Genomic DNA, 17,819 nt, shown 5'->3' on the forward strand with positions numbered 1-17,819 from the left:
TCCAGGAATGGCCATAAGACTTGGATTTTTCACTGCCTTAGTCCCTCTAGCACTCAGAAGGGCTTCTGGGGGTGGGTGGGGGCCCAAGGCAGAGGAAACAGAGAGGAGCATCTGGGCCTGAGATGGGTCAGGGAAGGGAAGACATCCCAGGTAAGGCAGAGAGCTGGGACCAGGGAGATGGGGAGGACAGGGCGAAGTCAGGAGGAGAAATTGAGGTTCTAGAGTGTAGACAAGATGGGTAGGGCCCATGGGGAAGCCCAACTTTGCTTTTCTGGAAGTTTTAGGTTCTTTGAGCTTAAGAGATGCTACCCTCCAGGTGGAGGGGCCCAAGAAAGCTGGGGCAGCCATGACAGGACTCAGTGACTCATGAGAGAATGGACTTGTCCTACAGCACTCCTGTCATGTGCCCCATGATTCCCTAAAACACTGACCAGCTGCTCTTGGCCCTCATGTGGCCTTGATTCCACCTGTGTGCTGTCTCAGCACCAACCTCCACCCTCTTCACACACTGCTCAGACCTCAGTCACTCCCATTGGGTTACGACAATTTGGCAAAGCTATTTTTTACATAGTTTTTTAAACAACAAAACAACAGAAAACAAAGCAAAACACTAAGAATGGGTGGAAACAGGCCTCCTCATCCATTCCCTGAGTGTTGGCACATCACTGACCTCCCTCCCAGGATGAGGAGAAATCCAGGTTGGTAGCAGCCCCTGTGCTTACCTGCTTACCACGCTTGCTGGTCTTAGGATGAGCTATCCATCATTCTGGGCACAATGCTCCCTTTGTCCAACAATTTACTCCTAACTCAATCATTCTCCCTTTCATATTCCTTTTAAAATCGCAGTGGTCATAGTCACTCACTTGCAAATAATAAGAAAAGATGGCTCCTTCATAAAGGCACTAAATAAAGGAACTTTCCTGCTTTCAACTTGAAAACTAAGAAAGAGTGATTTTTTTTTTTTTTTCTTAATAAGGGGAGTTTTCTGGAAGGGTGAAAAAGCATAGTCAACATAGAGTCATGAGTGACTTGATGGGGCTACGTTCTCAGACATGCATTGTTAGGGGATTTTGCCATTGTGTGAACATGATATGGTATACTTATACAAACCTAGATGGTAAAGCCCACTACCACCTAGGCTACATGGTACAGCCTTTTGCTCCTAGGCTACAAACCTGTACCACATGTTACTGTACTAAATACTGTAGGCACCTGTAACACAATGGTATTTGTATATCTAAACATGTATTAGGTACAGTAAAAATGCAGTATAAAAGATAAAAAATGGTCCACTTCTCTAAGGCACTTAGCATGAATAGAGCTTGCAGGACTGGAAGTTGGTCCAGGTGAGTCAGTGAGTGAGTAGAGAGTGAATGTGGAAGCCCAGGATATGACTGTACGCTGCTATAGACTTTATCAATACTTTACACCCAGGCTACACTAATCTTATAAAAAACATTTTTCTTTCTTCAGTGATAAATTACCCTTATCTTACTGAAACATTTTTACTTTATAAACTTTAAATTTAAAAAAACTTTTTGACTTTTGTAATAACACCTTAAAACACAAGCACATTGCAGAGCTGTACAAAAATTATTTTTTCATTTATATCTTTATTCTATAAGCTTTTTTCTATTAATTTTTTTTCTTTTTAAACTTTTTTGTTAAAAACTAAGAAAAACACATATATTAGTCTCTGCCTACAAAGGGTCAAGATCATCAAAACATCATCAAGTGCAAGGAATTTTCAGCTCCATTGTAAGCTTAGGGACTACTATCACGTCCAAAATATCATTACATGGCACCTGACTGTATAATTTTATACCTGAAAAGGAGTAAGGATAAATCATTTTTCATAATATAAACCAAGAAAGTAAATAAAGATAGACAAAATCCTGGCTGATGGGGAATACCAACTATTAAGGGTGATTGGGGCTAATTTAAAACTGGGTTAAAAACTCTGTTAAATGTGAATCTAAATGGTGCATACTTCCTTTTCTAGAAACTTCCTGACTGGGCTTCCTCTGCTTGGGAGGCTAGAGGGGAGTAAGGAATTCTGGGACCACCGTATGAGCTCTTAATTTTAGCTTCAAGATGCATAAGGAATCCTCAATTAAATTTCAGTCTAATTCCTTCAGAAATAGATTCACATTATATTTAGTATTACACCACTCCTCAATAATAAATTTTTTTGGAATGATGGACTAACAGTGGTGGTGGCACACCAATACCTCCTAAAAGCTAACAATCCTGTTATAACAGACTTTTAAATGTCCTTGTTTCCCCCTCTAATTTAAAAAGTAATAAAAACACAAAATTAGTATAGGTAAATGAAAATGTGGGAAGTGAACGTCACTCATATCTGGGATAGAGGTCAAGGACAGAGGAAGGGTGGCAGAGGGCACGCGGGTCAGAGCTGCCAGTTGGACCTCCTGCCAGCCGGACCTCCTGCCAGCCAGCGAGCAGCAGTGACGCTGAGTTTCAAGACAGCCAAGATGGCTGAATCCATAGGCTCACCCACAGGTGCGTTTAGACTGGGAGGCTGCAGTGCCCTCGGTCAGTCTGTAGGCCTCATATTTACAAGCTCATTAACTATTCTGACCCTCTGTTCATGGCATAGAGGCCCACAAAGGCTAGGCCAGGTGGGCTCAGAATAGGAGGTGGTGATGGTGGTGGGAGCACCACAGAAAGCATGGGCTGAGGCTAGGGCAGGGGGTGTGCAGGGCAGAAGGCTGGATCACCGCAGGTAGGGGGCTGGGCAGAGCCAGTAAGGGGGCCACAGAGGACTGCTCTAGGGGGAAGAGGAACATAGGGAATTGATGGAAGAACAAGTTTCAAGGGAGAGGATGGAGGGGCCTGGGACAAGCCTGCAGGAGGATGAGCTGGGGAACAGGCACTGCAGCTCACTTGGCTGTTGTTTATAAAAACAAATTACCAGCTGAAAGCTGCATGTACTCACTGAAGACAAATCTGGCAGAGTACAAAGAAGACAATTAAAATTACCTATACACTCATCACAGAGTGGCTTATTTTGCTCTAGCATTAACAAAAAATCTCAAGTGTTTATGTGTGTGAATGTGAGGGGAGATTTCTCCCCTTCTCCATATACAAAGGGGCATATGTATAGGGGTGGGTGTGTATATGCGCATTTATGTACACATGTACATACAGCAAAACAGGGATCACAGATTATTGAACCTTCTTTGACAATGTTATAATGTGAACATTTCCCTATATCATCAAATGTTCTTCAAATTAACTTTCCTTAACATCTGAATAATATCCCACTGTGTGGAAATGTCATTATATATTTAATCATTCCATAAATATTTGACTGAATATTCAAGTTGTTTATTTAGGTTTGTTTCTGCCCTCACCCCAGACAGTTTTAAATAGCAAAAGTCTGCCATTTACTTTGTGATTGGGATAATTTAATCTCTCTGCGTCTGTTTCTTCATCTGTAAACTGGGAATGGTAATACCTGCTTTATCCATGTCATGGTTTTGCTATGAGAACATGTGTGGAGGAGATTTCACTGTTCTATGATTTCACAGTCTTTTAACTTTGAGTGACTTGGTGGCTGTCAAGGCCACCAGCAGAGTTGGGAAAAAGTGAGGGAAAGGTGATGGCCTGCATGTGGGTGTGTTGGGGTGTCTCCTAAACAGTAAGGAGGAGGAGTCTGGGGCCTTTAGAAGACAGGATTCTTGCTCAGGAGAGAAGACTGGGCTAGAGTACAACTTTGGGAGTCTTTAGCTTCCCAAAAGCTTACAGCTTTTGTTATAAGAACAGATGGTCTTTTCTAAAAGAAAGTATTTTGTCAGAAAAAAGCAAGGCAAGAGCTCCATCTTAGGGGACACAGGTAGGAAAAAGATATTAATGAGGGATGCAGGAGGAGCAACTGAAGAAGGGTACAGGGAAACCAGGATTATACACAGATAAGTTAGAAACAAAAGAGAGCCACAAAAATTCAGGTTTAATACCTACCAGATACTGCTGTGGGCTCTCTAAAAGTTGACCCTATATAAATTTAGCTCTGCCTGCCTTGTTTGACTCAGCGAATTATGAAGTTAAATCCTAAAGGTAGAGAGACCTAACATGGATGAACAAACACGCCAGTTTCTTTATAATAAAAAAATCAATCTAAAGAAAGATAAAATGTAACTGGAGAACTAGTGGTCAATAAACCTTTTCTTGAAGCTAGTAGCTATTTAAGCTCAAAGTAAATTAACCTTTGCAATTGTCCCTGGACATCTGTAAAACCTACCAAATGCCTCTCAAGTATTTAAAAAAAAAATGCACTTATCTTCTGAGGGCTTTGTGGAGGGCTCTTCTGACTCAGAAAGAGAAGTGGGCCTGACCCAAGGGAAGGAGGCCCCTGGGCAACGTGCTAGCGTGGGCCTGTGCTGGTCTGACCTGTGGCAAATGGGCCCAGGATGGAGAAACCTAAGAAAGGAAATGCAGGTGATGGGAGGGAGTGGCAAGAACACAGTAGAAGGTGTCAGAAGGAAAAAGAGCAAAAGTCCTTTTGATATCTCAATACCTGGAATAGCTCTCTGATCCTTTTTTTATTCTTTTTAATTACCTATGTTTTGGGGGTAAACACAAAGAAACCACGGGATTTGGCCTCCAGTTCTTGTTCTAACACTGCCTTGCAGTGGAACAAAATGTTTTTAGCATCCCAGGTCAACATTTCAGAAACGGGACTCTCATTCTTTTTAAACCCTCCCCTCTCCCTAAATAAAGCTCTCACATCTTTTTTCTAATTGCTTTTAGACCACCTTCTTGGAAGAGTGCAGTCTTCTCTTAGGGCTCAATCTAGTTTTCTTCTTTGTACTGTTTTCACATATTCTACCATGAGCTTGCACTTTTTTTGTCAGAAAATAATGTTACTGACAAGCAATAACTAAGCGACAATGCTTGAAACACAAACCTGAGTCATCCAGCTCTGAATGTCAAGTTCTTTTCACTATGTGTACTCTCACCTTTTGAATTTTCTCTCCTCAAGTCCTGCTGGTCACCATGTCCTGGGGATTGTATATCTGAAATGATTCTAAATGCTGGGGTGAAAAAAAGGGCTTAGGACCCAGCTCAAGCACACTCTGAAAAAGGGTGTACTTGACTTTGGTATCTCTCTTAACTCTGCTTTTCAAACCTTCTTCTCTCCTCTCCCACCAGACCCGTGTGATCCAGAAGAAGCCCACGGCTGCAGCATCCTTCTAGGACCTTCTCCTTAGCAGTGGCTGTGTGCTGACTCTCCCATCTTCCCTCACAGATCGCCCTTTACCATCCCCTGATCTGGAACCGGAGTCAGCCAGTCCTTGACCATGTTGTTACTGGGCTAATGCAGGGAATGTCTGCAGCTTAAAGCAGGCCTTTGTGGAGGCAGAATGCCCTCACCTAACAGAGGCAGCCTAAGGGTCAGGATTCTGGGCACCGTGGAGGCTGTGTGGGGGATGCAAGGCAGCCTGGTGGCATCCATGAATCTAATTACATAGTCTACCTGTGCAAGAGAAGAGTCTCTGGAATTAGACTGGCTTCGTATCTACTGAGAAGCTGTGCAATCTTAAGCAGGTTACTTAACCTCTCTGTGTTTGGTTTTTCTGTTCTATAAATTGGGGCTATTTATAGTACGTAGCCCAGAAGGCTGGTATAAGGATCAACTACCATATAAACAATTAACCCAGTCCCGAATACATTGTAAGTGCTTAATTAATATAGGATAAATAAAAAAGTAAAACATCATTATACTTTTATGTTCAGTAACAGCCCTTGGGGGCTGACCTTGGGCTGGCAAGGATCACGCCATCTTATTTCTCATCTTGTTTTGCCACAACTTTTTTTTTTTTTTGGAGTCAGAGTCTCTCTTTTGCCCAGGATGGAGTGCAGTGGCACGATCTTGGCTCACTGCAACCTCTGCCTCCCGAGTTCAAGCGATTCTTCTGCCTCAGCATCCTGAGTAGCTAGGATTGCAGGCATGCACCACCATGCCCAACTAATTTCTGTGTTTTTAGTAGAGATGGGGTTTCGCCATGTTAGCCAGGCTGGTCTCGAACTTCTGACCTCAGGTGATCCGCCCGCTTCAGCCTCCCAAAGTGCTGGGATTACAGGTGTGAGCCACCGCACTCGGCCCATAACTTCTTAAACCCTGGCTTCTCTTATCCTGTAACCCCCAATCCCAGTCTTCCCACCCTCACTTTCTCAGTCTTATCCAAAGGAAACCAAGGAGACAGGACTCAATTGTGGCAGGAAAGAGCTGCCACAGAGGCCTGCTGGGCAGATGGCCCCCCTCACCTACCTCCTGTATTTGACTTTGTATTTGTCCACCTTCCCAGCATAACCCACAGGCTCCAAATCAGGAGCGTGGGATGTGTGTGCTCACTAGCAACAGCTCCTTCCAGAATCTCCTCCCTCATGTGAAACTGGATGCTTCTACTACAAAAATATAAACCAGGAGTCTCCATGAAGCTACATATGGCTAACATGCTTCCTTTCATGGCCAGAATATTTTCCCAGAAAGCACATTTTACTTCTGAAACACAACCTAGAAGCCAGTGGCTGCCCCTGTGGTTTTTCAACAGTTTAAAGCAATATTGGACACCACCAAGTGTCTCTTTTTTTTCCCGGAGAACTGAGTTACAAAATATTGGTTTCTATTAGGGTGTGTCTAGCACTTTCTGTGCTGCCAAGCCTTCCATTTTTATAGTCTGCACACTGGTAGATTTTCCATGAACAGGCTCAAATTTATTCCCAAGCAATGATGCTTAGGAAACCCAATATGAACGTGAAGATTGTTCTAAAGCAGACTCAGAATTTGTCCCATGCCATTGCCTAAAAAGAGCATTTCTGATATGTAATAAAATTTTTCTAGCATACCTTAAGATATATATATGGCAATGGGGAGGATATTTGCTCTCCTTATATGATTTTTTGGATTGAATTTTTAGAGGAAACTTGTCTTTTAAATTCTTCTTCTCTATCCTTTTATTTCTATATTTGTATAGAATACAGCCCAAACATCCACCTACACAGGCATTTTACATAAAGAGTTGGAAGCCAAGTGACTGAAAAACAAAACAAAGTTATTTATGTAGTGTCTTTATAGAGATTTACATGTGAATTCGAATGGGAGCCAAGGGTAATGCTGGAGGGAAATGAACCAGTTAGGGAACTGTGCTAATGGAAAGTGTGACTATAATTTAGCTTTGTTGACAAATAAAAAGGCAAGTGCTGTATTTTTTAAGAGAAAAATAACATAGGAAATAGAGCTTTCCATGTATATATTCATATACACTCAGTCTTTACCTCAAGAAGCCTTCCCACTAGAACTCCAAATCACATTGCCCCATGCTCCAAATCCTGCACTATTTACTGCTGGTGATGCCCAGTTTTACAGATCCAGTTTGGGATGGGTTTTCTCTCCCCAATATGGCTACAAACCTCTGGAAGGCAGGAGCACATCTAAGCGCATTTCTGTATACTATCACAGCACCTGGCACCACTCTGAACACAAAACAGCTGATCAGCTGGCATCTACTGCACTGTGTGGATTGAACAGTTGGATTCAGAGCTATGAGGTCTAGAATGGCCACTTTAATCTGGCAACTGAAACTGCCCCAAAGAGGTCTAGACAAAGTTTGTAGTTCAATAACTATCCCCTGAACTCCGCTGGTAGACAGGCCTGCCATCCCTAGTAAACAGTCCTAAAGATCTGTGGAGGCCACCTGTGGTGACCACTGCCATGTGCTTCATGGACTCCCCCTTCAGGAACGAAGGACTTCCTCCACAAGTGGCTGGTAGTGCTACCTGCAGAAGCCCTCGGCTGGAGGGAACAGCCTCACCCAAGGTCATACCTCGTTCCTTGAAATGGCTTGCCTTTAATGACTGCTTATTTTGGGGGTGTAAAGGTATAAAGGCCTGGCCTCTCACCCCAACTCAGAATAGTTCTGATGAGCCATTCTAGCTCCAGAGCTCCCATGGACTCAGCTGAGGCTGTTGGGTCTACATGATAGCTCAGCTTCTCTGCCCAGTCCTGTTCCCTTCCCTTCCCCCTTTTTTTTCCTTGCCTTCTACAGGTATTAATTCCAAGAGAAGTTCCAAATAAACCTTGTGCATGCTGCTGACCTCCATCTCAGAGTCTGCTTCCTAGCAAACCAACCCACAACACCATCCATCCAACCATCCACCCACCCACCCACCCACCCACCTATCCAGCCAGTAACCTGCCACTATGTTTAGGGGACATAGATGGCATGGGCTCATACAGATGAAAAAGACCCAGTCTTTGTCCTTAGGAAGCTAACTAACAGTCCAGCACAGGAATAACCATAAAGTATGCAATAGGAAGGGCTGGTGTTAAGAGAGATATAACTGGGGATGTGATGCAGGTAAGGGAGGTGAGGAGTCTTCATTCACTGGCTTAGGCTGTGGTCATCAGTAGACATACCCTGTCTCCTCATCCAATGTCAAGCTCTGGAGGTCAGGGTGAACTGTGTCCTTATCTCTCTTTGCATTTCCCATAATTCCTAACACAGAGTCCCAGACAGTACAAGAAATCTTAAAACACTAAAACAAAACAAAACACTGAGGGAAAGCCTTGGCATCCTGTCTACTTTATAGGACAGGTTTCTGGCTGCTGGTCTGGCCTTTTAGGACAAAGTTCTCAGGAGGTTCCTCAAGATGCTCATTCACTTACTATGTCCATAAAATCTCAGGAACATGAAGAAGCACAAGACAAGGTCCTGACTCCCAAAGCAGCTACAGCTTACTCTGTGGATGAGGCAGAGATCCATGCATATTTCAACAAACAGGAACAAGAAATGGGAAAATGACTAATAGCCAAACGGCACATCATTCCCAGGCTGCCCTTGCCCTTAGCAGGCCAGCCCATTTATCTTCAATCTGTCAGTAGAGAAAGATTACTAAACAGTCTCTGCAAGGAACCTAGCAATGAGAATCAACAAACCCTCAAACCTCACAGTGCCTCAAAACCAATACACCTGTGAAACTTACTGTCTAAAGGGGAAAAGAACCTTTACCCCAAACATCATTGCTAAGTGCCTGAAGGAAGAGGGAGCGTCTGTGGGGTGGCAGAGCCCGTCTCCTGCATTTCCCTGCCTCCAGAGAACGTTACTCAACACAACATGCCACTGTCTCTTTCAACTCTCCCTCTCCTTTCACTGCTTTTGTACAATCTGTCACCAACTTCTGTTGCTGATTTCTCTGAAATGCCATTTGCACCCTTCCTCTTCTGTCTTGCCTTAGTGCCACTACCTTTTCTGATGTTGTGGCCATACCCTGGGAGTTGAGGTGCCAAGTCCAGGCAAACCTTGCATCTGTCCATCTCTGCCAGATGTACATTCTGAAAACTCAGCTTTCATTTGGTCACATCTCTGCTCAAGAATCATGGGGGCTCCGGAGGCCCTGCCAAGACCAACTTACTCCCTATACTCACCTAGCTTTATCTCCCAGAACTCCCCATTATGTGCCCTCTATTCTAGCTGCCTTCCTGTTTATTTGTGCCTTTTGAGACAAGTTGTATGACTTCTGGAATGTCTTTCCCTCTCACCTGCCACCTCCTCAACAGGATCCTATTGAATCCGATCCATTCCTTCAGTTGGTTCACGTGGACCAAGCTGAGCATGTAGGGGAGGAGAGAGACAGGAAGGGCAGAGTTAGGGGCCTGGTGTTTTCCCAGTCCTGTTTTTCTCTTGTGGTTCCCCTACCATATTCTGACTCCATCACATGGAAATGCTTTTCTGCAGCACCGACCCAGGCACAAAGGCACCATCAGCTGGATTGCCCTGGACCATCCAGTTGTGGGAGGAAGGAGCTTATCTGCCCTCAGCTGGGTGGGCTGTCTTGATCTTCCAAGCCAGAAGGGGGAAAAAACTGACGTCGCTAATGTTTACTCCCCTGTTGCTTCTTAGGAAAGACTTAACAACTCCCAAGTGAATGCATCAAGCTCTGGGATTTCTGAGAGATGGATGGTGGGTTTGCCAAAAGAAAGAGTGCCAAGTTGGGTCTCTGGAAAGAATCCAGTGTTCCATAAACCTTGCCTCTTCCCTAATCATAGAAAGATCCATAAAATGATAGAAAGGCAGCGGAGAATGCAGGCAGCAGAATGACATAGAAGCATCATTCTGTGCTTCCTGAAAAACAGAAAATGCAGATGGAGACAAATTTCATCCTCCGCCCCACCCTCCACTGCAGTGTGATGCTCTATGAGAGATCTGCTCTGCACGCACAAAGTGGGGGGAACTTTGGAAGAGTCTCTTGAAGGTGGTACAGTAAAAAGTGAGTTGTCTTTGGAGATTTTCTTACTTCTCTGCCAATAGGTGACTAGAAAGGTGACCATGATGGGCAAAAGTGGCAGGGAGGAAGGTGAGCACCTCCTATGTTTCCTGCCACCTTGAAGGGAAAAGGTTTACCAATGGAATAGGGGAGGTGGAGGGCAGGGGATTGCCTCCTCTTCTTCCACTTGAAGCACCATGGAAGAAGAAACGCTTTCATCTCCACGTTAGCAGGTGGATTGAGTAAGGGGTTCTCTGTTTTTTATAACTTTCCCTAGAGGCGTAGGAAAAGCTGGTGAAAGCAGCAGGTTGGAATATCCCCATCTCATGCCTTGTGCTGGAAGATGGATGAAGATGAGAAGAGGTAAACTAAAAATACTTCCTCAAGCACACACACACGTGCACACACAAGAGAGAATGAACAAGAGACTGAAAAGGAGAAAATACAAAACAAATCTCTTTAGGCAGTTATATTAATGTGATAATAACAACATCAACATTAATTGTTTTACACATGCATTTATATTTTAAAACACTGGAGTTCATTATTTAGCAATATTCTTACAACAAATAATCCAATCAGGTAATAACCAAAATAACAGCTACCATTTACTAAATGATTACCAGGATCACCTCTCATGTGTTATTATACTGAATCTTCATAAACCCCTATGGTACTATTGTTATCCCCATTTTACAGAGTGGGAAACTGAGGTTGGAGATGTTAAATAACTCGCCTATGAGGTGGAGACTGAAACTCAGGTCTGTCCAGTTCCAGAGTCCAGCCTTTTACTCTTACAATGTCCATCTTATGGCAGGGCTTTTCCACAAATTCAGGAAATGGAAAGGCATGGACGAGGAAACAGCCTTTATGACTAAATTCCCTGTGAGGCAGATACACACACACATATAAGTTCTCCAAGAGGTCCCACTCTGCTGTACTTCTCAGTTACACCCATTCAGCTTTCATAGATACAGGTCCATGGATGAATGTCAAGTTTCTTGTAGGGACAAAGGTCAATCTCTAAGGAGAACATACCTCTCATCTAACCTGCATCTGAATCCGCAACAACGGTTTCCATTTGACAGGATGCAGCCCTAGCAAGGTGGTGAATTAACATCCAGCTTTGAAGCACTGTCATACAGGAGAATACTTTAAGACGGAATATAATGAGTGAGACTGAATGACATTTAGCAGAATGGCTTGTGACATTAAAATACATGTTTGACTTGTGAGATTTAAGCACACGCAGAAAGAAGTGACTGCAGAAAACAGTAAGGCGCAAACATGGTGACAGCTCACGAGAGCAGGCTGCGCTGTTCTTCATGGGGTCCATCTGACCTTAGTGATGTTTGCTGTCAGCTACACAGAGGCCTTCTGACACAAACTGACCGTGAATATAACCGGGATATTAAACACTGGGGCAGGCTGGAGAGAGAAAACAACAGGGTGCGGAAGAATTCTTTTCCTTCCCTTTCAGCGAAGTACCAGGGATTCTGAAGATACTCCTCCTTCCCCCGGCTTCTCCTCCTTCCTCTTTCTCTAAGCCTCCTTATCCTCCTCCCCCTTCTCCCTCAACCCCTTAACTTCAACCAGAAGAAGAGATGGAGGGTTGGGCAGGGTAGCACAGAGAATGCTGTTCTTGGGATTTTGAGAGAGTTAAGTGTCAGTGTCAATGTCTCCCTCCCGCTTGCGCTCTCGAAATAGATACACACAAAACACCTACTGGAACTTTTAAATGATGACAGGAGATCCACAAGCCACCTGTGAAGCAAAATCTCAGCACTTTATAGTCACAGAAACATATAGGCATGCAAAGGGCTCATGTTTATGAATTATATCCACATATACCTACGCAAAGCAGGTGGCTCTCGCACACACACAGGAACCCTCAAATACAAACATCTTGGCATTTCCTTTCCGCCAGCCTTGACCCTTCCCACCCACCCAAAGGTGCTGGCCACAGCCACCCTCTGTGGGGCCAGAGCAGGGTGAAGGGCGTCACTAGGTCCTGGCTACTCCGGCTGTGAGACGTGGGCAAGCCCTTTACTCTATGGGAATCTTTGTAAAATGAAAATAACTGCCTGGCCAGGGGCTGTGAGTATGAAAGGGTATTAATAACACACACAGGGCGCTGTCCTGCTTGGTTCCCGAACCTCCCTTTCCTACACCCACGGCTGGAATGATGGTGACTTCTGTCACTTGGTCCCCACCGTCAGTATTTTAGTGTGACACTGGGAAGAGTGGGGGGCTTAGCCAGGGCCGCGGTCTGTACAGGAGGGTCCCAGCCCGCAGGTCCCGGGATTGCAGGCCCAGGGCTAACTTCAGAGCTGCACGAGCGCCGGGAGCCGTGGGCACGTACGGAGGGCGAGCCGGTCCCAGGTGCGTAGACCCGTGGGTGGGGGGCGGAGCGGGCCAGTGGAGGTGGGCAGAGCCCGGCGGCAAGTCGACCCACGGCTGTGGGTGGCTTCCTCCTGTTGCTCAGGATCAGGGAGTGGCGGGGGAGGACATTCTTTTTTTTTTTTCTTCCCTAAGTAAGCATCCACCTATTTCCACCTATTGCTTTAATAACTATCGATTGTGAAAAGTCGGTGGGGCCTCTTAAAGGAGAAGACCAGCTCCGCGCTCCCGCCTCTGTGTTCGGGACTCGTCCGCGGGGACCTTCTGGACCTTCTCTGCCGGCTGCGCGGCAGCGATGGACGAGCGCCTGTGCACGGGCTCGCCTAGCAGCCTCGGGAACCGCAGCTGCAAGATGTGGTTTGACCCCTGCCCCATCCACTCGCGAGGCCTTTTCTGCTCAGAGCCCCCAGTCACGTTCTTGGACCCAGTCACCTGCTCCGCAGCGCAGTCCCGGCGACCCAGGTTCGAGGACCGGGCCCGCGCTCGGAAAGTTATTTCAAAAGGCAGATGTGTTGCAACCCTCTCTGCAGCAAACTACAGTACGCGGATTCCCGAACCCTTCCCCGCCCCCACCCAGCCCGGGCGACCAGAGCCCGCCGCAGGAGACTGGCAGCAAGGAGAGCCACCCCTGAATGCACCTTCCCTTCCTCCCGCGCGCCCAAGTGCAATGGGGCTGGGGGAAGACCCAAAGCAAACTCACGGCGCGGAGCAACCGCCAGTCGTCCTGGCCGGGAAGGAGTCCGGCTGCTGAGGATCGGCTTCCCGATTTCATGCCCCAGCCTCCCCTCCTCCCCAGCCCCAGCCCACCAGGCTGGGCCGTCGCGGCCCCTCGGTACCTGCGGCGGTCACGGGCTCCCCCTCGCTCTGCTCCCCGGAATCTGAATCCATGCTGCGGGTTGCTGACTGGGCGTCCACGGCCACCCGCCCGTCTGCGGGGCGCTCGGGCAGCCGCGGCGCACTCAGTGCGGACAGCGGAGCGGCTGGAGCCCGGGCGGCGCGGGCTGGGCGGTGCGCCGCGGCAGCGGCCAGGGGGCGGCTCCGCAGAGGCGAGCGCCGCCCGCGCCCCGCTCCCCGCGTCCGCCGGCCGGTGCCTGCGCGCGAGGCGAGCGCAGGGCGGAGGGTGGGGCGCGCCGGGAGAGAGATGGGAGGAGGGAGGGGAGGCGGGAGCGCGGAGGAGCCAGAGCGTCCGGCGCCCAGTGGGCTCCAGGCTGGGGTTAAATACCCCGGGGGCGGCGCCGCGCCTCCCTACCCGCGCCCTGCGTCGGAGCCCTTGGACTTCACCCGCGCGGCGAGGTTGTGCTGGTCTTGCAAGGCCGAGCCCCTTCCCTAGGGTGAGGCCAAGTTTGTAAGATTCCTAGGTGAAAAAGCGCTTCAACTCGCGCAGGAAAGGAGAGGTTCCGAGTGTTCCGAGTTATGGGGCTGCCAGGGTTCGAGTCCAACTCCACCGCTCAGAGACCTTGGATGAGACCCGTGTTTTCTCACTAGGCAGATGAGGGAAGGGGGCGGGGGGGGGAGTGATAAGGGAAAGGGGCGGGGTGGGGGGAAATGACAGTTTCCTCGTAGGACTGTTGTCGGAAGTAGTAAGACAAGGCATGTGCGGGACAGAGCGCAGGGCCTGGCACCTAGCGACGAAGTAAAGACACAGGCAGGTAATGCTAACTCTGGCTGTTTGAATCTTCTCCCGGCGCGGGCAGGGCAGGTGGGGCAAGCGGTGGTGAAGCTGGTTCCGGGGGCTCGGTGAGTCCGAACCCTGACTCGCCTGGAAGGCTGGAGTCACCCTGCCAATCAAGCAGCCGTGCCACTTCGCGCCCGCGACTAGAGAGGGGCCGGAATAAATTTTAAAAGCTTTTCTTTGTAGATGGGATTAAACACAGAGTGCTAAACTTCCGTAACACCCTCCTTTCTGAAAGGCGGTGGGGAAGCATTTGTAAACCTATTTACTAATTAAGAGCCCAAACGAGGGAGGAAATGCACGGAGCACTGAGGCCTTTTTTTGTTGTTGTTAATTCTTGGTTATCTATATGCTCTTGTTGTCTCCCTATTATAGGCTCCTACACTCACAAAGCCTCAAGATGGGTTCTCTGCATGTCAAGTCTGCCCAGAGAGTGCAAACTATTGGCCGGAGCAAAAGAAAATCAAGAAGAAAAAGTCTACTAAAAAGCGCCACTTACTGAACGTTTCCCTTTGTGTCCTCATGTAATCTGTACAATGACCCAGTGAAGAATTAAGGTTGCACCATTTGAAAATACTTTTTGGAAGTAGAAAATGGTTGACAGTTGGCAAGTTCATAGAATTCAACTTATTTTCACTCCCATTTTACAGATGGGAAAAGTCTCAGAGAAAGCAGATGATGTCCCTGTGGTCTCAGGTCATCCAGTAGGTAGGTGAGCTGGGACTTGAAATCAGGACCTTCTGATGTCCAGATCTGCTCCTGACTGCTATGATATAGTGTCATAAGTGAGTTTTGGCTTCTGGTCTACCTGAGGGCTGCCTTCTTTAGTGAAGTGTGGGCTTAACAGAGTGCAAATACCACTCTACTTTGTGTTTGCAGAAAACAAAGGATGGCCAAGCTCAGGGACTCTAGTGATAAAAGTTGGATGGATATTGATGAAATGGTCAAAAGAACCCCACAGTGGATGTGTTATCTTGGGCAAATGGCTAAATGTCCCTCGATTTCCTCAAGTGTTGGTGTCTCCTTCATAGGGCGTTTGTAAATAAATTAATGAGTGTGAAAGCTATGCCTGGCACACAGTGAATGTTTGATAACTGGAAAGAACACTAATTCTTATATCGAATGGATCCCATTTAGAAAAACAAAATATTTTAGAATTGCATTTTTTAATGAAAAAAACTGGGGGCCGGGCGTGGTGGCTCACGCCTGTAATCCTAGCACTTTGGGAAACCGAGGCGGGCAGATCATCTGAGGTTGGGAGTTCGAGACAAGCCTGACCAACATGGAGAAACCCCATCTCTACTAAAAATACAAAATTAGCCGGGTGTGGTGGTGCACGCCTGTAATCATAGCTACTCACGAGGCTGAGGCAGGAGAATCTCTTGAACCCGGGAGGTGGAGGTTGCAGTGAGCCAAGATCATGCCATTGCACTCCAGCCTAGGCAACAAGAGCAACACGCTGTCTCAAAAAAAAAAAAAAAAAAAAAGAATGGCAAAATTTGGATACAAGATGATTCTCAAAAAACAAATAGTTGGGATCATTTAAAAAGTTTGCTATAATAGCTTTGCAGTCATAAGGTAAAATAACAATGATAGCTTCACAGAACAGAGCATATGGGATTGAAAAGGCATTCAGCTTCCTCTAAAGGTTGTGCCTAGATTCAATAACAGGAAATGTGAAACTTTCCCTATTTCCTTAGATCTCCTTTCCTTGCACTTCATGGAAGCTTTTTTGGTTTTGTTTGTGTTTTAATGTACAGGTAGCCTGGGTTGCAGTGTGAGGGAGACAGACCACAGAGACATGTATGGATAACAGCAAAAAAGAAATGGAGAAACTGCTGGAATTTGATCAACAGTAAACAATGTACTGAGAACACACATTTACAACACATGTATGCTCATCAGTCATCAGGTCTTCACTAAGTATCTAGTACATTTTGACCCAGAGAGAAATGCTTGGGGCATGCGGGGGGTGAGAAAGAACTGGTCAAGGTATCCTGAAAAGTCTTTGAGTTAAGTTCTTAGATAATGCCTATTAATTTACCTGCACCTATATTCATTCATAGTATATTTCTGCGAAAGGAGGCAGACATAGAATGAAAAATTGAATTGAATATGGAATTAGACAATGGGGAAGAGAGATCCAAACTAAATAAGGTCTTCATTCCAATTTCCTATGATGTGCAATCTGTTGTCATGGGACAGCAAGACAAAGGGAAATGACTATTGGCACGCGTGTGAATTTAATGAGGAACATTAGTGGAACATACCTTATCTCTCCTCCCAGTATGGAAAAATCTGTGTAAGAGAAGGAAGTCCTTAAAATAGTATCCTATGACCATCACCCCAACTAAAACAGTGAAATCTGAGGTGGTAAATCTCCTTTTACAAACCAGTTCTGATGTATTTCTTGGGGGGAAAAAAAAACTCTTAAGAAACAGAAAAGGGGAAAGGGTTTCTGTAGTTCCTCTGTATATTTTTAGAAAAATGGCATCACTTTGCAGACTTGAATCTAGAGTCTGAGGGTTATAAACCAACTTCCTCAGTGTTTCCACTACATCTTTTCAGCCTGGCAGCTCTTCAGATATACGAGTTTCTACCACTCATTGGTCATTTCTTAACTCGAGTGAACAAAATTGTTGGCTTTTTAAGGAAATTGCCTGTCTGGTGGGTAAAGCATATCTATTTGTAAGGTGTCAAGAAACAGATAATAAAATAGATCCATTTCTGCTAACACAATAATACTCCTTTAATCTGAGCCAGTGCTATGACTCATCTGCCTGTCTCCTCTTGTGGGATGGAAAGGGAGCTGTCTGCAAACCTTCAGCAGTGGGAGGAGGGAGGGAGATACTTTTCACATGTTAGGGCTGCTGCTCTGCTTTGAAAACCCACCAACTCTAGAACTGCTGTTTTCTCTAGGCTGAAGAGGCCTTTGGTCCTTAGAGGTGAGAGGTTGGCCCTATTTTTGATAATTTATCTCAAGGTAGATTTTGATCCCGAGGAAGCTTCTACCCAGAGCTAAGGAGGCCTCCATGGACTGTAGGTAAGCTGGAGAGCAGGGTCCAAGCTAGCTCAATGTCCATCTAACAGAACAAGGTGCTAGAAGACAGCCTTGAAAAAGGGAGCTTTTCCTATTTCTTTCTTGCCAGTAAAAATAAGCTTTAATTAGTCCCCCCTCTTGTTTAAAAAGTAATGCACATTACTAGAAAAATTGGAAAATACATATAAACAAAAAAGAAGAAAATAAATTAATTCGTAATTTTACCAGTTGCAATCATGGTTAACGTATGTTTTAAAAAGTTTCCTTCTATATGTGTACAGTATTCGGCTTTTATAAGTTACTTTTTCCTTTTAACAATATGTTGGGAACATCATTTCATCTACTCTTTGATAACATGATTTTTAATAGCTGTACAATTTTCTATTGGATGAGTATACCATATGTATTTAAACAATC

At 45.9% G+C, this 17,819-nt stretch overlaps 1 protein-coding gene across 1 annotated transcript in view; it reads right to left on the reverse strand.

The window, feature by feature from the left end:
• Nucleotides 1-17,819, reverse strand: part of TNFAIP8L3 (TNF alpha induced protein 8 like 3) — a 257,866-nt gene that overhangs the window by 24,127 nt on the left and 215,920 nt on the right. Inside the window, exon 2 of the mRNA XM_050797960.1 lies at nucleotides 13,527-13,755. Within this exon, the coding sequence (XP_050653917.1) occupies nucleotides 13,527-13,578 (52 nt within the window). The 5' untranslated portion in view covers nucleotides 13,579-13,755. The remainder of the gene's footprint in view (nucleotides 1-13,526; nucleotides 13,756-17,819) is intronic.

Source organism: Macaca thibetana, chromosome 7 (genome assembly GCF_024542745.1).
Source record: "Macaca thibetana thibetana isolate TM-01 chromosome 7, ASM2454274v1, whole genome shotgun sequence".
Classification (NCBI taxonomy): domain Eukaryota; kingdom Metazoa; phylum Chordata; class Mammalia; order Primates; family Cercopithecidae; genus Macaca; species Macaca thibetana.